The sequence below is a fragment of the Dama dama genome, chromosome 21 (assembly GCF_033118175.1).
Source record: "Dama dama isolate Ldn47 chromosome 21, ASM3311817v1, whole genome shotgun sequence".
In the NCBI taxonomy this organism is placed as follows: domain Eukaryota; kingdom Metazoa; phylum Chordata; class Mammalia; order Artiodactyla; family Cervidae; genus Dama; species Dama dama.
Genome location: NC_083701.1, coordinates 44,838,031 through 44,864,432, shown reverse-complemented (window position 1 = coordinate 44,864,432; position 26,402 = coordinate 44,838,031). Strand labels below are relative to the sequence as shown.

At 41.2% G+C, this 26,402-nt stretch overlaps 1 protein-coding gene across 2 annotated transcripts in view; it reads right to left on the bottom strand.

The window, feature by feature from the left end:
• SAMD12 (sterile alpha motif domain containing 12) overlaps nucleotides 1-26,402 on the bottom strand; it is a 431,004-nt gene that overhangs the window by 382,205 nt on the left and 22,397 nt on the right. For both annotated transcript variants that reach the window (XM_061123568.1, XM_061123567.1), the window contains exon 2: nucleotides 3,614-3,792. In XM_061123568.1, coding sequence (XP_060979551.1) covers nucleotides 3,614-3,792 — 179 coding nt within the window. The remainder of the gene's footprint in view (nucleotides 1-3,613; nucleotides 3,793-26,402) is intronic.

Sequence of the window (26,402 nt, the reverse complement as noted above, 5' to 3'; positions counted from 1 at the left end):
TATGGGGAAAAGGTATTCATAGGAAAATGGGAACATGTTGCATACTGTGCAGTAACCTACCCTTCTCCTTCTCCCCCTACTGTAATAGCAGCGTACTCATTTTCCTGCATAAACACTGCTAGAGATTGAAAATCTGTGTTGCCCTAGAATCACAACCTAACCCCCAATGTGATAGTATTAGGAGTCATCATCTTTGGGAGGATGAAGCTCTCACCAGTGGGATCAGTGCCCCCATGAGAGAGATTCCAGAGAGATCCCTGGCCCCTTTGCACCATGTGAGGACACAGTGAGATGATGGATGTCTATGACTTGGGAAACAAGGCTCTTACCAGACACTCCATCTGGTGGTACCTTGACCTTGAACTTCCCAGCCTTCAGAACTATGAGAAACAAATTTCTATTGTTTATAAACCGCCCAGATTCTTTAATTTTTATTGGAGTATAGTCTCTGGCGGCTCAGATGGTAAGAATCTGCCTGCATTGTGGGAGACATGGATTCAATCCCTGGGTCAGGAAGATCCCTTGGAGAAGGGAAGGGCTACCCACTCCAGGATTCTGGCTTGGAGAATTCAGGGACAGAGAAGCCTGATGGGCTACAGTCCCTGGGCTTGCAAAGAGTTGGACACGACTGAGTGACTAAAACTCTCCTTTCATGGTTGCTTTGTAATGCTATGTTAGTCTCTGCAGTGCAGCAGAGTGAATCAGTTACATGTACACATATATCCCCTCTTCTCTAGATCTCCTTCCCATTTAGGTCACCGCAAAGCACGGAGTAGAGTTCCTGTGCTATACAGTAGGTTCCCATTAGTTATCTATTTTATACATAGTACCAATAGTGCATATATGTCGATCCCAATCTCCCAGTTCATCCCCTGGTCTTCCCCTCTTGGGGGCCATACGTTTGTTCTCTATGTCTGTCTCTATTTCTGCCTTGCAAATAAGGCCTCCGTAGCATTTTTCTAGATTCTACATATATGTGTTAGTCAGAAAGAGGAAAACAATTATTGTATACTGACTTCACTCTGTATGACAGTCTCTAGGTCCATCCACATCTCTACAAATGATTCCACTTCTTTCCTTTATATGGCTGAATAATACTATAAGCCACCCAGTTTAAGGTGTTTTATAGTAGTCTGAACAAACTAAGGTAAATACACACAGGTCTCCATCACCCTTATAAGGAGAGAATTCTATTCAATTCCATCAATACACAATCTCTTTGGCCAAAGTTTTATGAATGAATATTATTTTCATATTATAGGCATTGCTAGAGTAAATATTCTCCTGCAGCCATCTTTGCACATCTGGGTGATTATTTCCTTAGGACAAGTTCCTAGAGAGGGCATCACTGGCTCAAAACTTACACACATTGAAAAATTTTGATAACTCTATCAGACTGTCCTCCAGAAAATCTGTACTGATTTGCATTTCTGAGTGGCTTTACATGATGCATTTGTAGCTGGAGGTTTTTTAAGGTAAGTTAAGAGTAGGTCAAGTTACCAGAGATTCAATTATTTACTTAAGGAAAAAGGATGACTCACAACTCCAATAACCCTTGAAGTGCAACAGAAAGGCACATCTCCGTGTGTCCGTACATGCGCAGAATATGCTCACATTGTCGGTGGTGCACAGTCTCTGGGGTATGTGACACTGCAGGTCTGCAGTAAGCCTTATTTTTATTTTTGCCCCTGCTCCCCAGCAACCACCACTGTCATCCAGTCTTCCATGAAAAACTAAATACTTTGTAACAAAAGCTCCTAGTCTGTTCATTCCTAAACATGTCAGTGTGAAGACATTCAGAATTCCCTTTCAACTCAGTTTGGGAGTTTCACTGTAGACAACCTGGAAAAACTCAGAGGAATCTGGTTTCCAACTGGAGTCTAAACCTGAGGAAGGGTTCGTTATAGATGACTGCATTCTCAGTGAGGTAGGTTTTCAGCCAAGCAAATGTAAAGTGAACTAGAGGCAAAAAGGTACTGACGTGAAAACCAGGTTTACTACCACATCACACATTCCAAATAATTGAGAAGTTATCAAATTCTATCAGGTTTGAATCCAACTTCTTATATCACTAAATCTGTTTTGCAAATAAAAGAGAACCTGGAAAAGTTGAATTAATTTAATTAAACTAAAGTTGAATTACAATCAGGCAATTGTCAATTTGTTTTCTTTTCCTCCACTGTAATGTTTAATATTTTATGCAACTCTGAAAAGATCCTATTCAAATAAACCATTTATCTTCCTAGTTAAAGAAGACCTTTAAGACATTTTTTTCTCACTGTTTCAAGATGGAACCACTGGCTGACCAGATGTAGATGTCAAAATAGGGCTTACTTATTCCCAGCTCCTCTCACATAACAATAACCAACCAATTTTCTATGAGGTGTAATTTCTCTCAGCTAAAATGTGCAAAGTATCTGCAATATCTCCCTTGCTAATTGTTCTCCACTCCCTACAACACAGATACACAGACACTCTTTTGTCATCAGTTTTTAATTATCTGCACTAAAGAAGAGAAGCAGCCACAGTAATTATCCAAAAGTATAGACAAGGTGGAAAAACTCACATCTGATCTTGGAAGGCTTTTTTCTTTTATTTACGGGAGTGGGAGGGGGTTATTGTATGACAGCCGAGTGACCTTTCTACTTGATGTTTTTCTTGGGAGACTGCAACATCTGCTTTCCAAGGCATGCATGTATTCATCCCCTCAACAAACATTTGAAAGGAAATCTCTTCGAAGGAAATACCATAGGAAGATGAGTTCTCTCAATTTTCAAGCGGCAAACTAACATACACCCCCAACAAAAGCATCTTCACTGGTTTCAGACAAAAATCCATACAGTGCCAGTTCCATGATGGAAAACTTTTGAAAGAGGCTGCTCTTACTAAATAATCATCTATCCTTTAAGCTTCCAGTTTACCAAGGTATGTCTTGTACCTACATCTATATTAAAGACTGAAAGACTGAAGAATACTGCAACAAAATAGAGCAATTATATCTTTAACCAGGGTCTTGCTTACTATTATCTACCTGACAGAATTGTTAAGGGACCTAATAAGCCAGTATGTCAAAAGTCCTTCCAACAGTACCTGGAATATATGTATATATTTCATAAAATATCACTTGTATTACTGTTATGGTCAGTGAAAGCCCCTCATTCACATGCAGCCAACTAAGCCTTTTACAAAATACTTGTACATACACAGTATTATTTCATCTGTTCAACCTGATCGAGATGATGGTGTTTCTGGTACCTATTCTATAGGTGAAGAATCTGAGGCTTGAAAAGTCACATGACTTGTCCAATATTATCAAATGATCAATTGAGCCTGGTAAACAAATCGTTAAGTCCAGACACTCATCCCTATAGCTCATCCTATACCATCCTCAGAGCCTCATGCTCTAAGACTGACCACAAATTTGTTTTGATTTCACTTGAAAGGGGATGAAGTCACTATTTTCATTTCTTATTACTTGCAATTGAGGAGCAGTGTTTTTTGAATCACCAACAATAATTAATGAAAGCACCATCAGTTCTTCCCTGGGGCTGGACCACAAAATATAGAAGCTGCAATTTCAGAATCTCTTTAACTTATTGGGAGTATCACCTACCTTAGTTGTCTCGGCTTCTGTCTGCAGTCGCTTGGGGGTTCCTTTTTGGTCAAGCACCTTCTGGAAAGTTTTATTTCTAATGGATTGAGACTCAACACCTTCGCCTTCAATTTGTAGTTTAATACCTTCACCATGGGCAGGGTGATCAATTCCCCGTGGATTCAAACCGCAGTGGAGAGCTAGGAAAGAGGAAAGAAATCTAACTCAGAAAACAGATCCTATAAAGAAGGTGTCCGTGAAAGACAGTATGTCATTTGGCCTACAAGGGAAGAAACAAGACATTTCCAAGTTGAGGGGTGGAATCATAACTATAGGAAATTATCTGAGGAAGAGGGACCATGGTATGTTAGCAAATCCTGAGCTCGTAAGTCAGAAAGACTGTAGCACAAACGCAGGAAGCATCAGTTTCAAGTTCAACCTTGAGCAAGTGACTAATCCCCACATTACAGATGATAAAACCAAATCAAGCAACTTAGGCACTGCCTCCCACGCATGCAGTTATTTCAACCTCTGCAGTTTAGTTTGTATCTATGCTTCCATCTGGAACACTGCTCATTCATTCCTTCCAGCTTCTGAATCTCCCTATTCTTTGAGCATCCACTCAATATTCAGCAAGTATTTCTTGAGCAAATAGTAAGAAGTCAAGCAGGTATTTTGTTCCCAGCTCTCACTTCTCCCTTAACAAGTCCCACCCCTTCCCATCATTTCTGATACAACCAATCTGCCCGTGACTCTCAAATTTTACATCCAGCCCAGAGAGACCTCTTTTTTTTCCTGACAGGTGTGTACTTGCTTTTTAATTTATTCTAATTGGAGGATAACTACTTTACAATATTGTGATGGTTTTGCCATTCACCAATATGAAATGGCAACAGGTATACATGTGTCCCCCTCATCCTGTACCCCCCTCCACCGCCCTCCCCACCGTATCCCCATGGGCTGTCCCAGAGCACCAGCTTTGAGTGCCCTGCTTCATGCATCAAACTTGCTCTGGTCATCTCTTTTACATATAAAACGAAGATGAGCATGATGCATGGTCTGGGAATTGAACCCGGGTCTCCCACGTGGGAGGTGAGAATTCTACCACTGAACCAGCAGTGGCCCTGTCGCATACAGCCCAGAGAGACCTCTCTTACAAGCTTCAGCCATAAGTAAGACTGTTACTCAACATCCCAATGTCAGTTTATCAGAGATCTCACATTTAACATGTTCACACTGAACCTTGATTTTTCTACCCCCAAATATTCACCTTCTCCAGTCACTACAGAGAAGCTAAGGAGTCCTCCTTGATGCCACTCTCCCTGTAAGTCAGTACATCACTTTCATCTTTTACCAGGGCCAGTAAGTGCTGCACTCAAAATGTTGCTCCCATCCACCTACCTCACTCTATCTCCACTGCCATCACTCTGGTCCATGCTACCCACCTGTCTCACCTAGACTGACCGCCCCAACTGCTCCTCCTCCCTGGATACCCACAATCTCATTAAAACATGTATAGGTCAGTTGATGAAACTCTTCTGCTACAAAACAGAGACTCACTGGCTTAGAGAACAAACTTACGGTTACCTTGGTGGGGAGGGATAGTTAGGGAGTTTGGGGTTGACATGTACGCACTGCTTTATTTAAAATAATCAAAGATCTACTGTATAAAAAATGTAGAGGGGACAAGAGAATGAGATAGATGATATTAGCCATGCATTGATAATTCTTAAAGCTAACTCACAGATTCATGGGGATTTATTTCACTGCTCCTTCTACTTTTGTGTATATAAAAAAGGTTAAAAAAAACAACCCCACAAACTTTCTAATGGCTTCATTGTACATCCAGAGCATTCAAAAATCTTTAACATGGGCAACAAAGCTGTGACATTATCTGTTTCACTCTACCTCTCCAATTTCCTCTCCTGCTACAGTATCCCTCGTCCACTCCACCTGTACCACCCAGTTCCTTGTCTCTTCCTGGAACAGTCCATGCCTTCTGGACTTTTCATATAATGTTTCTTTGCCTGAGCTGTTCTTCCCCATTCTTCAGCTAACTGCTACTCATCAGTCAGGTTTTGACTTAAATACCGACTCTTCAGACACGCCTTTCCTTAATCCCCTCCCTCATTCTCCCCCTCTCCCTGGCCACATTAGATCTTGTGCCTGGAACGACAAGTATTCAACAAACATTGTACGAATCTGAAAAAACTCATTGTACAGTGGTCCATACACATGTGACCTTCTTTATAAAACTTTATAATTTTATTTCTTTGTCTGGCTGTGCTGGGTCTTCGTTGCCGCACAGGCTTTTCTCTTTGCAGTGAGTGGGGGCTACTCTCCAGTTGCGGTGCTCGGGCTTCTCATTGCCGTGGCTTCTCTCGTTGCGGAGCACGGGCTCTAGGGCATGTGGGCTTCAGCAGTTACAGCACACGTGCTCAGTAGTTGAGGCTCCCGGGCCCTAGAGCACAGGCTCAACAGCTGTGGCTCACGGGCTTAGTTGCTCTGTGGCATGTGGGATCTTCCAGGATCAGGGATTGAACCTGTGTCATTGGCAGGCGGCTTCTTTACCACTGAGCCACCAGGGAAGCCCTATTTATACCATTTTATATAAAAAATTATCTGAAATTCTTTTCTAGTCTTGTAAGTTTCCTAAAACAAGGACCAGCCTATTTCACGGTGCATCGGAGGCACTCATGTATTAGTTCATGCCTCTTCCCTCGGGTTTTGTGATGGATCTCAAATAATCTTCATGAAAAACCCTGATACATAATTATATTCATTTCACAGACAAGGGAAATGAGGCTCAAAGGGTTATGGTCATAAAAAGTCATACAGTGTCTGCTGAAGGTCACAAAGATCATGTATCATTTAGGTTGCAGATGATTTCAAGTTTCAGATGAACAAACCCAAAATAGATTAAGCAGTGAAGAAAATCATTAACTTTCAGGAGAGGAAGCCCAGTAATGGGAAAAGTTCTGGGTTAGCTGATTTCCCAGTTCAATAGGGCCATCAAGGACTCTCTTCTCACGTCTCCATTCTACCATCCATAACATCACGTTAAGCCTGGGTCCCCACATGGCACTATAGCTACAAGCTTCTAGTTCACATCTAGCAATAGTGACAGTTTGGTTGACCATAGTTTTCCTCCCTCAATCCTCCTCCAAACTTGGATTTTTCTCTTTGGTCCAAAGTGAATCACACACACCCAATAGTGAACTAAAACACTGGTAGCAGAGGTAGGATTACCCTTAAACCAGCTAAGATGAAGTCTCCAAACCACATCGCTATTACTCAACAAGCAGGGGCAGCATGGATGCTGGAGAACCAAGCACAATATCCAGTTCAGACAGTGAAATAAAAAGGATGAAACCTATGACAGCAAGAGGCTAATTACTGTTAATAACAATCAGCTTCCCCCTCTCCAAAGATCAGCCTACTTACAATGAATTTTCAATTAAATATACTAAAACTGTGATTATTAAAAAGAGGTGAGATGGTGTAGGGAGATGGGGGATTTAGACATTAATGAGGAAAGGAAAAAAAAAAAAAATGTGTATCTTTGTTCATACTCCAGCATGATTCCCAGCTGTTCCCTGCCTTGAAATTCACATCCTGAGGAATATCACTGAGCTGCTGGGAGCTTCCAGTATCTCCTGTCCTCCTCTGCCATCACCTTCCCCTTCAGACTCTCATATTCCCCTTACTCTTGTTCATGTTGATCCCTCCTCCTAGAAAGAGGTTCTACTCCACCCAAATCCTACTTCCTTCTTTGGGGGGTGAATGCCTACGCAGCCCACGTGTCTGTTCCAAGGTCTTCACAAAGTCTTCTGTGAGCTCTGGCATCCTGGGCTTCATCTCCTCCCTGTCTGGGGACGTCTGTCTAATTGATCTGTCTCGTTGCTGACAACTGCCAGCTCCATCTTCACTGCCCAGTCCAAAATCTGGCACGTAACAGGCATCAGAGAAACATCTGTTCAGCTGCTGTATGAACCAGCAATCTCCTATCTTTACACAAACACACCTTACATCAAAATGCCTCTCTTCTATGCTGGTAAATACTGAGTGTACAGAATATAAGATCTCTATAGACATGAGGTGGGATATGGCATTTTGACTTTATACGCATGTTGCCTTCTTCATACACAGTTTTAATCCTTCATAACTGTTCCCTCCTCAGTTACAAATCCAGTAGCTGATTTATGTTTCTGTGCTTGGGTATATTTATTTAAAACTGTTCCTGACAGGGTTCGTTTTCTTTTCCCTGAACTTTCATGTTCCTAATATGTACAAATCAAGCCTCTTTCAAATGGCCTCTTATATACCATGACCTCCATCTCTTTGTTCATCATGTAAAAGGTGCCCCCATTTGCTTTCTCTTTTCTGTCCTGATTATGACCCTTTCTTGTTTTCACTAAAGTTATTTACTCAGTTTAATAGGCTCAGTAGCTCACAGGTCAGCTTTGAGACCTTATTGTTTCCTGGATCTCCCTAATCTCACAGTTTTGTGGCTTGTGGATTTTTAGTTATTATATTGATACTGCAGGCTGCTTGCAGTCTTTACCTGAAGTGTTGCCACTGCAGCTTTAATGTTAAAGTTGCTAACAGTGAACTCTTAAAATGAGTTAAAGACCAGATTTTTACAGATGTTACTCTTTCAAAAAGCTAGAGAAGGGACTTCCCTGGCAGTCCAGTGGTTAAGGTTTTGCCTTCCAATGCAGGGGCTGTGGGTTTGATCCCTGGTGGGGGAGATAAAATCCCACATGGCTTGAGGCCAAAAACCCAAAACATAAAACAGAAGCAATATTGTAACAAATTAAATAAAACTAAAAATGGTCCACACCCAAAAAAGAAAAAATCTTAAAAAAGCTAGAGAAAATTCCTCATGCAAATACCCATGTTTTAGCATTGTTTTGAGATGTCAATTTGAATGCATCATCTCTTTCTCACATGCAAAAATCCACTCCCTCAGAAATGGAAACCCTTGTGTGTTGCTGGTGGTAATGTAAAATGGAACACTGTTTGTGTTTGTGTGGAACACTGTATGATGATTCTTCAAGAAAAAATTAAAATACAAAATACTATTTGATCCAGCAATCCCAACCAAAGTAGGGATTTGAACAGGTATTTGTCCATCCGTGTTTATAGCAGCATTATTCATAATAGCCAAAAGGTGGAAAGAACCCAGGTGTCCAGTGATGAATGAATGGACAAACATAAAGTGATATATATGTGCCACAGACCATTATTCAGTCTTAAAAAAGAATGAAATTCTGATACATGCTACAACAGGGGTGAACCTTGAAGACATTATGTGAACTGAAAGAAGCCAGTCACAAAAGGACAAGTATTGTGTGATTCTATTTCATTCAGAGAGACAAAGTAGAACAGTGGTTACCAGGGGCTGGAGGAGAGGGGAATGGGATTTATTGCTTAGTATGAAATTTCAGTTTTGGTTGATGAGAAAGTTCTGGAGATAGACAGTGGTGACAACAATATAAACATATCTAATGCCACTGACTCACACACTCAAAAATTGTTACGGTGACCAATTCTGTTATATTCTACAATAAACTTTTAAACCCAAAATGCACTCCCTCTACTTTCACCTCCCTACTGCCTCCCAAAGCAGGAAGTTACAAAAATACTTTTAGTCTTCTTTCAATCATCTCATTGTGATTTTCAGGTATGTTTCTTTTTCAAAAAAAAAAAAAAAAAACAACAACAGCTCAATGATATCCAATTTCTTTCAAATGTTCCTGAAAAGGGCGTGGTCTCCAGAAAGAACCCCAACCTGACCAGCAGAAGACATGCTTCGCTGGCTGAAGTGAGCCTGGGCCATCCTGATCCTGACCTCTGGAGGGATCCCATTCCGATGGGACTTGGGTCACAGTAACACTCTGCCTAAGTGCCAGGCTTCATTTCATCTTGAGATGACTCAAGAGGAGCTGAGGGATGTGCTGGCCTCACGACACTCATTGGTAAGAACAAATGGATCTATTTGCCAAGGAGTCACACAGCTGCCCAGTCCTTTTAATCCCCACCCACACCACACTCTCCCTTCTCTCCTTACAACTCATTCAAGTTGAATGGTCCTTTATTCCCAGCATCACTGAGAAGAGAGATGCTGTGCAAACACCATCAATGGTGCTGCTCTGACTTCTGCACCTATGTTTATACCAACTTGTAGATGCTGCTTGGAGCTCTCGAGATGTCTTATGCTTCTCTTCTTTGCCAAAATTGATCTTTTCCCATAATATACTCTTCCCTTTCCTTATTTGCATGGAAATAGTAAATGCTCTTTTCTTTTCCCTGTGAAGCCTTAATTGACTTTGCATCCATTAACATCTTTCTAAGCAATGTTGACAATGCATCTTTTTCTTATTAGATCTTGTGTGAGTATACACCATGCATTCCAAGTGTTTATTAACACATCTGCTTACCCTATAACTAGAAGCCCCATGAAGCAAGGGACTTCTGAGTTTTACAAACCCAGTGCCCAGCCACCTGACTACTGTACAGTTACCCTAAATTATTGCTTACAGAATAAGCAGAGGTATGATGGAAAAGATACTGATCCAATCCTACTGACTGTCATTCCCTTCTGTTGAGTAGCTTACATATTTATTTTTCAAAGGAAGATTGGGCCTGACATATATACACTACCATGTGTAAAACAGCTAGCTAGTGGGAAACTGTGATATACCACAGGGAGCTCAGCTCGGTGCTCTGTGATGATCTAGATGGATGGGATGGGGGGTGAGAGGTCCAAGAGGGAGGGGATATAGGTATACCTATAGCTGATTCACTTCACTGTAGAGTAGAACATTGTAAAGCAACTATAATCCCATTAAAAAAAAAAAAAAAACTTTAAAAAAAAAAAAACAACAAAAAAGAGCAAATAAAAGTTCTTCCAACATAATTGGATAATTCAAGCTATGGTAAATCACAGAACCCTAGAGCTCCTAAAACTGCCTTTTACTTGACTGCTTTCTGCAGAACAGAAACTGCATTATTCATCTGCATACCTGCAAACTAAACAGTTGACATGTTTGGCACATCATAAATGTTGCTAAATGAACACATGACCCTACAACACAAATATTAATATACTCCAATCCTCAGCATTAGCTATTAAAATTGAGATAGACTGTTTACAATTTCATGTCTATTTCTTGCTATTAGCTAGAGATAAAGTTCTTGGAGGACATGGCCCTTGTTTCATACCTCTCAGATATAATAAACACATACCAGACACTCTCCAAGCACCTGTTTAATTAAGGGAAGTACCTTGTGCATTATATTTTGGATTCAAATTCAGCAGAACTCTATTCTCTAGAAGTCACCCAGGCATCACAAAGGGCTGCTTGCTCTCTGTAGCAGACACTTCCAGGTGGCTAAACATTCCCAGTGCTCGCCTCCTTGGCCACCTCCCACAACATGGCTTAAAGTCAAAACTCCATTTCCCAGCCTCCCTTGCAGCTACAAGTGGCTGCTGACAGATTCCTACCTACAGGACCTAGGCATTTAATGGGTAAAAAGACACAGTCCTAGAACTGACAAAAGAGAACAGATATGGATACCATCCTTCTTTCCCTCCCTCTGTCTTGAATGCTGATGTGTTCTCTGAGCTGCTACAGAGCTTCTGTGACAACAGGGCTCCAAACATAAGTGAAAGTCAAGAGGCTAGTGGCCACATTGGCTCCGCCACCATAGGGCTACTCAACTATTTTCATAATTGCCTCCCTCCGGACTTGGTGCTCTGACAGAGAGATAATCCCTTCTTGTTCAGTCACTTTGAATCAAGTATCCTCTAACTATCAGATGATCCATTCCAAACTGACACATGATTCCATTTTAACTAGTTACATATGGTTGCTTAGCTCTTCCTTAAGGAGAAAAAAAAAAAAACACTGAAATCCTAGCAAAATACTCCAGTTTGGGTTGCATAACTCCCATTGACTTAGAAAGCTATATAAGTATAATAATACCTTAGCAAGGAAGGTGTACATTAAGAATACACTGTTCATGTTGTTATGAAGAAAATATCAGAAGTAGATCAATGCAGGTCTTCCACTGTGGAGACCTGAAGGCAAAACTCTTACTCAAATGCGGGACTCTGGTATTCACAATATTCATAAAAACTTCTGCATGAATCAATGTGTTCATGGGTGTCAGGCCACTACCGTTTTAACATGAGCATATAGCGATGTACCAGTAAATGTCTCAGGAACATAAGTTTGGGTTAAGCTAGTGGATACGGAGCACAGTGGCTATTTGGGCAAAGGAACCTGTCCAGTGGACATCTCCTAGGGCAGGGGTCAGCAAATTTCAGCCCATGGGCCAAATTCAGCCTGCCACCTGTTTTCATATGCTTTGTGATCCAAGAATAATTTTTACATTTTTTTAATGGTTGGGGGAAAAAGAAAACCTAAAGGAGTAGTTAGTGACCTGAAAAGAACATATGGAATTCAAATGTCAGTGCTCATAAAGTTTTACTGAAACACAGCCATCCTTAATTATTTATATATTACCTATGACCACTTTTGTGCTACAATAGCTAAAGTGAGTAGTGGTGACAAAGACCACACATGCAAGCTTAGTCGCTCAGTTGTCCGACTCTTTCCAACCCCATGAACTGTGGCCTGCCAGGTCCCTCTGTCTCTGAGATTTTCCAGGCAAGAATACTGGGGTGGGCTGTCATTCCCTTCTCCAAGGGAATCTTCCTGACCCAGGAATTGAACCTGGGTCTCTTGCATTGCAGGTGGATTTTTCACTGTCTGAGCCACAGGGAAGTCACCAGAGATCACATGGCCTGCAAAGACTAAAACATCTGCCAGTTGGCTCTTTACAAAAATAAGTCTGCTGAGGGAGCCCTGTTCTAGGATAGAGTAGAACCATGTTCTGGAGACCCTGGGATCTTTCACTTTATCATAAAAAAATGCCAAAAACTGATGGATCTTTGGGGAACTCACCTCTGACTTATTCTGCACTCCCCCACTCTCAGGCAATTTAGATAAACTAAATTATGTTCGATTTTCATCATTTGGGTCAGACTATGTGGAGACAGAATAGGATTTCCAAACCTCTCCTTGGTCAGCTCAGTGTGGTTCTGTAAACATAGGCCAAAACTTAACATGTTTTAGATACAATCTGAAATCCTTTGCTCACTATCAAAAAGAACAAAGTAAAACATAAACTTCCAAAGGGGTAACTCAGAGGCATTAGAAGAGGACACGTCCATTCCTAGCCAGCCTGGAAGGGACCAGTAACAGATGGATCCCTTCCTCTGAACAAGAGAAGGCTGGAGAGGAAGAAGGTACTCTGCTGATGAGGAGGAGGGAAAAACAGCAAGGACTGTGAACAGCTGGATGCCCAAAACACACTCTATTGGCCTCAGAAGTCTGCCCTATGGTAGATGGTAGCCTTGACAACTATCCTGTGGCTGCCACAGCTGAACCTGGGTGAGTGTCAGTCCCAGCCAGGTGTTCAGGCCATGTGCAGCTGTGTCGGGACGCCGTCTCCTCCGAGCCACATGAAGAACACTCACTCTGACTCGTGTCTACAGAGACGACGTCCTCTTTGTAAAACAGATTAAGGGAATCTCACTTCCCCAAGACTATTTAAGTGTGGCAACCACAGCAAGCATTCACCTTTCCTACCCATGATATCTGGACTAAACACAGCAGAAATTCAGATAATGCTTAACTTACCCATTTCACCATCAGGAGAGTGGGGGAAGGCTTTGGACAACCTCCAGGGAACATAGACATTAACTCTTATTTCATGAGGAGAATACAAAGGCAGACAAACTCAGAAGTTCTGTGAAGCTTTAGAGTACTCAGGTATCAGACTGATAAGGAAACAGGTGGTTTACCATGGTGACTAAAACATTTTTATCCATGATACTATAAGAAGCAGATTTCATGCCATGAACCACTGCCTAAACAGCTGTATCTATGTACATGAACTGAACCAAGTTTTCATAAAACAGTATTTTCCTTTACTACATGTAATCTACTGTTTTTTTCTCAAAAATTTTTAAAGTAGTACTTCCTGGATGCATCTGAGAAAAGAGAATAGACACACTTTTCTCAATTTTCTCTACCAAGGAAAAACAAAAATCCTGAGCATTTATATGCAAAGCAAATGTAAGACTGACTTTGAAAGGTGAAGAGGAGGTAGATGATCTAGGGACCTGGGAACTCAAGGAAAGACATGAAGGTGAGTTTCCTAGGCTCTCTCTTTGCCTCATATATTCCAGACTTGGAGCTGAAGAAGCTGAAATCTGGAGGTGCCAAAGGGCACCAACAAAAAAGTAGATAATAAGAGCCTGTGCTCTGTAGACAAAGGACGGTGACAAGGGCAGTCTAGCAAGATGGAAACTTCTAGGTAGTAATTGCATTACTTTAACATCACAGTAAAAACATAACTCAACCACTCATATCAGCAAAGGAGCCCAAGTTCCACCCTCCCCTAGGCTATAATAAGGTACTCCAAAATCTCCAATGGGTCATAGAAGGCCAGGTAAGGAGCCTAGGCCTTCATCTCTGTCAGTTACTAATAAGGTGACCTCCACACCCCTGCAATGTCATCTGAGATGTGTGAAGGTTGCACTTCCACCCCCAACAAGGAGGCAGTCCCTCCTTTCTGGGGTGATGTCAGACCAAGCCTGGTGGTGAGCCTGGGCTTTCATCACATTGTTTATTATCAGTGATAAACAGCGAGAGGCCCCATCTCCCAGGTATCAACTTAGGCAGAGTGAGGAACCCGAATTTCTAACTCTACTTGGCCAGAGTGGTGTTAAAGAAAAGCAGTTAAAACAGAAGGTTTAAGTAAGATTCAGTCTCATGGGCTTCCCTGCTGGCTCAGATCGTAAAGAATCTGCTGCAATGCAGGAGATACAGGTTTGACCCCTCGGTTGGGAAGAGCCCTTTAAGAAGGGAATGGCTACCCACTCCAGTACTCTTGCCTGGAGAATTCCATGGACAGAGGAGCCTGGTGGGCTACAGTCCATGGGGTCACAAAAAGTCAGGCACACTGAGCAACTAACACTTCCCTTCAGTATCTCATAACATAAAATGAAAATGTCCAAGTTCTGATTGAACAGAAAAATCACACATAACCAAGAAGCAGGAGGACCTCAAACTGAATGAGATCAATCCATAGATGCCAATATGACGATGACAGATCTCAGAATTATTTGACAAAAATTTAAAAGTGGGCCATGTTAAAAATCCTTCAGTGAGTAATTAAACCTCTCTCTCTCTCTCACACACACACACATACACACACACACAACCCAGAAAGCTTCAGCCAAGAAAATCTCAAAAAACAAAACAAAACAAAATAAAATAAAATAAAAGACAAAGAAGAGAAATGGAAATGTCATGACTAAATAATACTCAAAATAAAAAGCTCAGTGGACACGTTCAAGTGCTGAGTGGAGGAGACAAAGGAAGATTTCATTGGAAAGGGTCAAGGGAACTTCCTCGGCAGTGCAAGTGTGCTACATCTTGCTTCAGCTACACAACACGATGTATCAAAACTCAGCGAACTGAACACTTAAAATATTTGCTTTCTATTGGATATTCATTAGAAGGACTGATGCTAAAGCTCCAATACTTTGGCCACCTGATGCAAAGAGCCGACTCATTAGAAAAGCCCCTGATGCTGGGAAAGATTGAGAGCAGGAGGAGAACGGGGTGGCAGAGGATGAGACGGCTGGATGGCATCACCAACTCAATGGACATGGGTTTCAGCAGACTTCAGGAGATGGTGAAGGGCAGGGAAGCCCGCACGCTGCAGTCCATGAGGCTGCAAAGAGTTGGACTCGACTGAGTAACGGAATGACAGCAGCATAGTGAATATAAAGTAATCTTTAAAATGTAATAAAATATAAACACTAGATACACTTTAAGTATTTACAAATGCTTTGGGGTTTACTTTGTCTTTCATTTTTATTTTTTTAAAGACTTTTTTATGTGGACTATTTTTTTTTAAGTCTTTATTGAATTTGTCACAATATCGCTTCTGTTTTATGATGTGTTTTTTGGCCACAAAGCATGTCGGATCTTTGCTGCCCACTGAACCCACATTCCCTGCACTGAAAAGCAGTCTTAAGCACTGGACTGCCAGGAAGTCCCTACAAATGTTTCTGAATCCTGGGTTTTTATTCACATCCCTCCCCTCTATTCAGCTACATGTTGATGCAAGCCCATGGTCTATACTTACTTACTATATATATTTCATCATGGGCAAGTTATATCACTTCTTTTCCATGAAATGGAAATACTAATACGACCTTATTACTCAGCCACACATTGTTACTGTATCAACAACATAAGATAGCACATATGGGACACCTGACAGCGCACAGTCAGAGAGCATCCATACTTTATTTACATCCTTCTGTCGTCCATCAAAACAGAGGAATATTTGGCATTAACAATTTTAACAACTGTTAAACAAGCAAAATGGTATCATGTAGCTTTAAAGGACAAACACATTACAGACGTGAAAAGTAGGAGCCCTAAGTGAAAAGGGAAAACTAAAGTGAAATAAAAAAAAAAAAGGTGAAGCAAAGCCAGAAGGAAAAAATGACAGTTTTTCAAATATATAAACAACCTTGGTGAGAGTTGAGGAATGAGGGCAGAAATAAAGATAAAAGTAAATTGCTGCACCTTGAAACATACGCTCTAAAGGTGAGCTGACGGCTGTCTGTCAAACCAAACTAATGAACTGAAAGTGTCTGAATGTTTAAAAAGTCTTTACATAGTACAATCTGGTATTTTGAGAAAGGAGGAGGAAGTATAATAATGTAGAATTAACATATGGAGGATGTTGCATTTTCTATCACGAAGGTATTTTTTAGAAGAAGGAGGGAATTAGAAATTAGAAGGAAAGACTTGACCCACTTAAGGCCACCATGAAAATGGCAAAGGTAAAAATGAAAACAAGAACTCTTTCACATGACATGCAGTGCTGTTCCCACCACACCATGATACTGTGGGGAATAAGAGGTTTTTCTCTTTCTCTGTACATGTTAATTAACCCTTAGTCAGTAAAACCATGGGCTCTGGAGTCAAATAAACCCGGCCCTACCACTGACTAGGTGGTAGGCTTTGGAAAACTTACTTCGCTTTAAGTTAAGGTTGTCTTATCTATAAAATTGGAACAATCATAACTTTTTTACAATGCTTTAGAAGGATTAGATGAAAATGTATTTAAAGTGTTTAGTCAATGCTTGGCATCTTACTAAATGACCCACAGACGGTAACTGCTGCAATCGTTCTTGTTAATATCATCTTTTTTTTTTAAGGCTTTATTTATTTAAAAAATTTGAGATATAATTGGCATATAACAGTATATTAGTTTCTTGTGTGCAATATGATTCAATATTACTGATTTCTTCTAAAGCAAAGATCAGGACCACAAATACACACAAGTCCACTAAAAAGAGAGGGGTGACTGGTTGGTGTGGTTAGGAAGCGGAGGACAAGAGGTCAGATAGAGGCTTCAGAGAAGAAAAGCAGCTTTAAAATTCTCTTGCAAGGGCCATCCCACAGTGAAGAGAAAAAACAATATTTCAGGAAGAAACATCAGTTTTCTGTCAAATCACAGAAACATGAAAAAGGCGTGATAGATTCTGGTTTGACTTGATGAATGTGGGTGTTCTCCTTCCCCAAGGGGGTGGAGCCAGAGCATCTTGGCAGACAATTCTGTTTGCTCATTTTCTCTATTCATAGTAATGCTCAGGCTGAAGGAACACTCAATTTTAACAAGTCCCATCCCTCACTTCACCTGATCTTCACAGATGTGTACATGCCACCTATAGGTGCATATATGTATGGATTGGTGTACGTGTACACGTAAGTCAAAGATCACATTACCTAAACGATCAAAGAAGAGCTATACCGGGGGAGGAAATGGACAGATTGTAATTTAAAGATTGAGAATCAGCATTTTAAAAACTTGTGATAGGGCTTCCCTGGTGGCTCAGTGTGTGAAGAATCCACCTACCAATGCAGGAGACACAGGTTCGATCCCTGGTCCAGAAGACTGCACATGCTACAGAGCAACTAAGCCGCTGCGCTACAACTGTTCAGCCTGTGCTCTTAGAGCCCACGTGCTGCAAAAACTGAAGATCACATGCCCTAGAGCCTGCGTCCTACAATGAGAGAAGCCACTGCAATGGCAAGCCTGTGCACAACAACAAAGAACAGTTACTGCTCTCTGCAACTAGAGAAAAGCCCATGCAGCAACGAAGACCCAGGACAGCCAGAAACAACCATTAAGTATAAAAATATAACTAATTTTAAAAAATATAAAAATTGTGGTGATCTGAGGACTAAAAGTAGCTCAAAAGTCAATAGAGCCTTTCATAGGCATATCATTTCCTGGAGACTAATTTTTTAAAAAATGCTCATGTTAAAGTTTCTCAAGTTTACTAACAAAATTGGTAAGATGCCATCCAAATCGGCACCACAAAGTGCAGCTCAATACTCCTTGGTCAGTCCTTGGAAGCCACACAGTCCGACAGAGGAGCCAACAGCTGCATGTGGCTATTTTAATTATATTTAAGAACAGATGAAATGTAGTTCCTCTGTCACACCAGCCACATTCCCATTGCTCATCAACCATGTGGCGCTGTGGTTACCATATCAGACAGTGCAGATTACTGAACATTTCCATCATTATAGCACGTTCTAGTGGCTAGTACAAACTTGAAAAAAAATCAGTGTCTTTTTTCCCAATGTTGAAATCAAACTGTTTTGTTCTATAAATGTTACTTGAAACAGAACTGAAAAAACAAGAGTTTGGAAATGATTTCTGGCTTTTCTATATTTGTTTCAGTGATTTAAATAACCAGATCTACAACACCTTTTAGAACTAACACCAAAAAAAGATGTCCTTTGCATCATAGGGGGCTGGAATACAAAAGTAAGAAGTCAAGAGAAACCTGGAATAACAGGCAAGTTTGGCCTTGAAGTACAAAATGAAGTAGGGCAAGACTAACAGAGTTTTGTCAAGAGAAAATGCTGGTCATAGCAAACACTCCTTTTCAACAACCTAAGAGATGACTCTACACATGGACATCACCAGACCGTCAATACCAAAATCAGACTGATTATGTTCTTTGTAGCCAAAGATGGAGAAGATCTATACAGTAGCAAAAACAAGACCTGGAGCTGACTGTGGCTCAGACCATCAGCACCTGATTGCAAAATTTAGGCTTAAATTGAAGAAAGTAGGGGGAAACACTAGGCCATTCAGGTATGACCTAAATCAAACCCCTTAAACAGCAGAGGTGACAAATAGATTCAAGGAATTAGATCTGATAGAGTGCCTGAAGAACGATGGAGGGAGGTTTGTAACACTATACAGGAGGCAGTGACCAAAAGCATCCCAAAGAAAAAGATGCAAGAAGGTAAAGTAGTTGTCTGAGGAGGTTTTACAAACAGCTGGTGAGAGAAGAGAAGTGAAAGATAAAGGAGAAAAAGAAAGATATACCCAACTGAATGCAGAGTTTCAGAGAATAGCAAGGTAAATAAGAAGGTCTTATTAAAAGAACAATGTAAAGAAATGGAAGAAAACAATAGAATGGGAAAGACTAGAGACCTCTTCAAGAAAATTGGAGATATCAAGGGAACATTTCATGCAAGGATAGGCAAAATAAAGGACAGAAATGGTAAGGAACTTAGAGAAGCAGAAGAGATTAAGATGAGGGGGCAAGAATACACAGGAAAAACTGTACAAAAAAGGTCTCAATGACCCAGATAACCATGATAGTATGATTACTCACCTAGAGGCAGACACCCTTGAGAATAAAGCTAGTGGAGGTGATGGAATTCCAGCCAAGCTATTTCAAATCCTAAAAGATGATGCTGTTAAAGTGCTGCACTCAATATGTCAGCAAACTTGGAAAACTCAGTAGTGGTTCAAAGGACTGGAAAAAGTCAGTTTTCATTGCAATACCAAAGAATGTTCAAACTACCATAGAACTGCACTTATTTCACGTGCTAGAAAGGTTATGCTCCAAATCCTTCAAGCTAAGTTTCAGCAGTATGTGAACCAAGAAATTTCAGATGTACAAGCTGGGTTTCGAAGGGGCAGAGGTCAAATTGCCAACATTCCTTGGAGCACGGAGAAAGCAAGGGAGTTGCAGAAAAACATCTACTTCTGCTTCACTGACTATAAAGTCTTTGACTGTGTGGATCAGAAGAAACTGTGTAAAATTCTTGAAATGGGAGTACCAGACCACCTCACCAGTCTTCTGAGAAACCTGTATGTGGGTCAAGAAGTAACAACTAGAGCTGGGAAAAAGAGTATGGCAAGGCTTTATATTGTCACCCTGTTTATTTAACTTATACGCAGAGTTCATCATGAGAAATGTCGGGCTGGATGAAGCACAAGCTGGAATCAAGACTGCTCTGAGAAATATCAATAATCTCAGACATGCATATGATATCAGTCTAACAGCAGAAAGTAAAGAAGAACTAAAGAACATCTTGGTGAGGGTGAAAGAAGAGAGTGAAAAAGCTGGCTTGAAATTCAACATTAAAAAACTAAGATCATGGTATCCAGTCTTATCACCTCATGGCAAACATAAGGGGAAAAAGTGGAAACAGTGACAAATTTTATTTTCCTGGGCTCCAAAATTACTGGAGACAGTGACTGCAGCCATGAAATTAAAAGATGCTTGCTCCTTGACAAACCTAGATAGCGTATTAAAAAGCAAGAGACATCATTTTGCCGACAAAGGTCTATATAGTCAAAGGTATAGTTTTTCCAGTAGTCCTCTGTGGATGTGGGGGCTGGACCATAAAGAAGGCTGAACACAGAAGAACTGATGCTTTTGAACTGTGGGATTGGAGAAGACTCTTGAGAGTCCCTTGGACCACAAGGAGCTCAAACCAGTTAATTCTAAAGGAAATCAACCCTGAATATTCACTGGAAGTCCTGATGCTAAAACTCCAATACTTTGGCCACCTGATGCAAAGAGCTGAGTCACTGGAAAAGATCCTGATGCTGGGAAAGATTGAGGGCAGGAGAAGTGGGGAGCAAAGGATGAGATGATTAGATAGCATCACCAACTCAATGGACATGAATTTGAGCAAACTCTGGGAGACAGTGGAGGACAGAGGAGCCTGGTGTGCTGCAGAGTCAGACACATCCTAGTGACTGAACAACAACAAACCTACATTTTAAGGAAAAGAAAAAGATTAAATATAATGCCATAATTTGGAATTTTGAAAAATTTTTGCTCATTGAGGATAAAGATCCCTTGTAACCTGTCTATTGCCCTTTCATACACGTTTCAGATAGACTTTTATAAAAGTGATGTTCTTGTTTAGTTATTTTAAACAACTGTCAGATGTTTGAAACATCTACTCCCCAACTCTTTGCCTCTGTTGTCACAAATCAGTTTTTTTGTTGTTGTTGTTGCTGTCATAAGCTTTTAGAGACCCAAGATTATCTGAGAAAGACAAAGATAAATTAGGAATCAGACATAATTCAGCTCTGGCAAAGCTCACAGTGTACTGAAATAGTGGCTCGCAAATGTCTACCCAGAGAAGAGAAATATATGCGATGTAAATGTCATTGGTTCTCAATGAAAACAGCCTCTTAGGAGTTTTCCACTGATCAGGTTTCCAGTATAAAGCCGTGTCCTTCATTTGGATATTGTTTTCCCTGCATTTCCTGATGTCAACTGTGTATCTTTTATGAAATTAGGTAAGAGTTCGTGAGTACCTCTGTGCTGTGAGTTTGCTAAGTCGCCTCGGTAATGTTTGATTCTTTTGCCACCCTATGGACTGTAGCCCACCAGGCTACTCTGTCCATGAGACTCTCCAGCAAAAATACTGGAGTGGATTGCCATGCCCTCTTCCAGGGGATCTTCCCAACTCAGGGATTGAACCTGCATCTCTTATGTTTCCTGTACTGGCAGTCAGATTCTTTACCACTAGTGCCACATGGGAAATCCGAGTACCTCTGCATCTGTGCCCATAAGTTTTAACGTTAACAAAAAAGTTATAGGAACTCAGCGCCCCCATTTTAAAAAATTACCTGCCTATGAACACTAGAGGATTGAACATTTCTATGATAATGACCATAAATAAGCAGTCCAACAGTTATTTGCCGATGATATGACAAGATAGGAAGGGAATAAACAGTAATGCTGAAGAAGTAATGATGAGAGGTTTCCAAAATGAGAAGGAATAATTACTTCCAGCTACCACCACCATCTCCTCTAAAACAGGCAAGGCTTCATAGGAACTTGGAATTTTAGACTGGGTTTGAAGAGGTGAGGTCTGCACTCATAGATCAGGAGAAGGCATCCAAGCAGAAGGACCAAGTAGGAAACTGGGACTGACATATACACACCGCTGCTGCTGCTGCTAAGTCGCTTCAGTCGTGTCCAACTCCATGTGACCCCACAGATGGCAGCCCACCAGAATCTGCCGTGCCTGGGATTCTCCAGGCAAGAACACTGGTGTGGGTTGCCATTTCCTTCTCCAATGCATGAAAGTGAAAAGTGAAAGTTAAGTTGCTCAGTCGTGTCCGACTCTTAGCGACCCCATGGACCGCAGCCCACCAGGCTTCTCCATCCATGGGATTTTCCAGGCAAGAGTACCGGAGTGGGGTGCCATTGCCTTCTCCACATATAAACACTACTATATATAAAGTAGATAAACTAATAAGAACCTGCTGTATAGCGCAGAGAACTCTATTCAGTACTCTAATGGCCTATATGGGGAAAGAATATTAAAAAAAGAAAAAAAGAGTGGATATACGTATATGTATAATTAATTCCCTTTGCAGTATACCTGAAACTAACATAATACTGCAAATCAAGTATAAACCAATAATTAAAAAAAAAAAAACAGAAAATAAAAAGTACAGATTAGGGAAGTCTGGAGCATTTACAAGAAGGAACAAATCTTTTAAAACCTAAAGCACATGAAAAGAAATCATGAAGATGAGACAGGATAATCTGGGAGCAGATTATAATGAGAGAGTAGTGTCTTGGGTATTAGGATAAGAGGTAATATTTTTCACTAAACAGTTGGAAAATCAAGATTTTGAGCAGGGAGAAATTTAGACAATGTGTTTCAGGAACATGGATGACTATGATGAGATCACTCACATGTTGATATGCAAGTGGCCTTCAGATACAGTTTGAAAGTGAAAGGCACTCAGTCATGTCTCACTCTTTGTGACCCAATGGACCGTATAGCCTGACAGACTCCTCTGTGCATGGAACTCTCCAGGCAAGAACACCTGAATGGGTAGCTACTCCCTTCTCCAGGGGATCTTATCGACCCAGGAATCGAACCTGGGTCTCCCTGACTGCAGGCAGATTCTTTACCATCAGAGTCAAAGATACAGTTTAAGTCTCATTAAAACACTCTCCCGTATCCCAACACATACTTGCATTACTTCATCTGAACTCCCAAAGCTTTCTTTCATGATTCAAGGCAGTATGCTACCACTTCAAGTCACCACTCAAAAGTTAGGCATCAAATGGATCATGCTGTTAATTATCAACGTCATTACCTTTGTCGCTTTCAATACTGGGCTCACCATAAGGACTACAAACAATGCCTGCTGGTACAAGTTAGCACATGCTCCACTGCGCTTATGTCCCCACCTGTGAGTCCTACCAATGAGCACTGGTGGGTGTGCATGTTGTAGACATGTTAAGCACATACGCGCACACTGCCCCAGGAGACAATGACAACAAAACCACAGGCAAACAGCAGCGAGTGTGACTGAGTATTTGAGAAAAGATTTATATTCTTACTTAGTCCTTCAAATCAGACAATGCTTCTAAAATATTTTAGCAGTTTCTTCACTGATTGGTCTAGCTCTGCTTGGCTGGTATCCAAACAAACACAACACTAAACAATACTCTCTGAAAGATTAGCAATTCATTTTATGGTGGTATAAATTATTTCTAAAGATGCTTCTAGTCAGTTCTCAATATGACAACAATTAAAACATTGTAAACACCAACTGCTACACTATCTCAGTCTCTCCTTAAGATTAGAGAGGAGACAGGAGTGGGGATCAAGCACATAAAGTTCAGTTCACAGAAAGTTATCAATCCAACTTTTTGCCTTCTTGGCTGCTGCTATTAAAAACCTCAAGAAAAAAGGTACTGCTTTAAGTTCGTACTTTTCAATTTCAGCTGAATCCTCAAGCTTTGCCCTGCCTTCCATTTTCAACCAGCCTACTCATTCCTCCCAAAAGTCTATTGACATGCTCCTTTCACCCTATATAATAATCTTTCCCCAACTCTGTTGTGAATATATTAACAAATTTCTTTTTTTCCATTTCCAGACATTAGATTGTTAGATAGTACACTATTGTTTCTAATTTAGGTCAACTTATATGGGCACTGTTCTAAGCACTTCTAAGTGCTAGGGTGGATCAGATTGCCTTAGTGGTTAAGTTGTGTCCAACTCTTCTGTGACCTCATGGACTGTAGCCCACCATACTCCTCTGTCCATGGGATTTTCCAGACAAGAATACTGGAGTGGGTTGTCATTTCCTTCTCCAAGCACTCATGCTGCTACGGTGGATCAGATTACTGCTTGATAAATATTCACTCTCCTACCCTTGGAGTAGAATACGTTCCTATACAATGACTTTGGTCTTGACCATGTGAGTTCATTTGGCCAGTGGATGTGAGTGTAGGAGGTGTGAGCAACAGACTTCAGCACGCTATGAAGTTTGCTTGGCTTCATATGCACTTGTCATAAGCAGGAAAAGAGCATGCCGAGAGGCAACTGCTCTTCCAAACTTCACCCTAGGATGAGACACAGAGAGTAGACCTGATCCCAGCTTCCCTTAGCCGAGAGGCAGAGAGAACTAGAGAAGGTGGCAGATGCCAGACCCACAGGAGTCTGAAAGCCACAGTAGGATCCTGCTCTTTATCCTAAGGCCAGTGGGGACCTTTCAGGATGCAGCTTCTAGGGAAAGCCTTCTCCATCCCATCCAGGTGCTGCTTGAGGTCCCTTTAATCCCCATGTTGTTATGGAAGCACAGCTGTGCTGTTACACAGCACAATGATTGTTTATGCATTTACCACAACACCAATGCCAACTTCTCTCCCTACAATGGTAACTATAATTCAGGCAGGAGACAATAGTTCTGGGAACGTCAATGAGAGTTTAGAGGCACAGATTATTTGCCTTGATGGGTTTCGCCCCCTTTCAATACATGACCTAAACATTTCTGCAACAGGATAAGAGAAAGACATCCAGAGCAAGGGGAGCAATCCACAAGAGCCATGCCTATCTTGGAGCAGATCCTGAAGGCTGGCTCTGTGGGCAGCAGAAGGGAATCTGAGAAGCAGCTGGTGCTGGAGGAGGTGGCTCTGCCAGCTGATACTAAAATAAACTGGAGAAACTAGCTGGCATTTCATCAGCCATCAACCCTCTGCCCCTTTGTACATGGCTGACTCCTTGTTATTCAGGCCTCCACTTCAGCAGCATCTTCTCAGTGAAGACATTCCTGACCACAAAATCTAAATAGCTTCCCAGGCAAACACCACCCCATCACTCCATTCTGATTCTCTAACACATAGCACTTGGCATGCTCTGATACAGAATTGTGGATGTGTTTACTGCCTGACTCCAGAAATAAAAAAAATAAGTCAAGAGACAAAGGATCCTTGCCTGTGTCATTGTTATAACCCTAGCATAGGGCCTGCAGCAGCATTCAGCAAATAACTGTTAAATGAGTAAGTGAATGAATGAATGGGCTTGTCCTCTTTTACACACCTCTTGTCTCTGGTATTTGTTTTCCTCTGCAAGGCTGCTTTGAATGTTCCTTTTTAACAGGCATCTTCAAAGTCCATAAACGTATGCGAGGTTTAACATGTATGTGTGACTCTATTTTTCTGGGTAAAGAAACACTAGCTATCATCAGAGAATGAAAAGATCAGTATCTGCTGTGGACCAAATTGTGATCCCCCCCCACACACAAATTCATAGGCTAATGTTCTAAGTCCCAATATAACTATATTTGGAAACAGGACCTTTAAAGAGGTAATCAAGGTAAAATGAGGCAATGAGACTGAGGCCTAATCCAACATAACTGGTGCCCTTATTTAAAAACAAACAAACAACTATCCTTTACTTGAGTAAGTAGGCAGGCTATATTCATTACATACATCACCCAAATCTGGCTGGATGATGGATGATAGAATCACCTCATTTATTCATTCCCCAAATCTGGATGAATGATAGACTTGTTCCCATTCCATAGACCAGTAAATTAAGTCAGGACCTAAGCCCAGTCAATGGGTCACCTTACCTACACATTACAGTCACTTGGAGAACTTGTTAACTCATTCTTACTTGGCCAACCAGAAAGAGCTCCCAAGTTCATTGGCCCTTGAAGAGCCCAGGCATCTGGTCCTTCTAATGATGAGCCAGAATTAAGAACCACTGAGAAAGGCAATCACAATTCCCAGATCTTGTGATGGTCTGCCTCTCCAGGTATGGATTGCAACTACTACTGCATGACTATCAAAGGGCTGCTGCTCATGGCATGCTCAGTGAATCTTGGTTATTTTGTCCCAGTCCACCTCCATCCTATTTCCACAACAGCCCAATATTTCCCTGGGGATAATGCCCTCCTCCTCTTCCCACTCCTTATTCAGGTGGGATTTCGCCAATTCTTGAGCTCAAGCTCAGGCACTGGCCCTAAACCCATCAGCATGGTCCCTTATCCTGGATCACATGACCTATGCTGCCCAATCAGAGAGACCTCTGCACTTTCGTGGGAAAAGATGTGT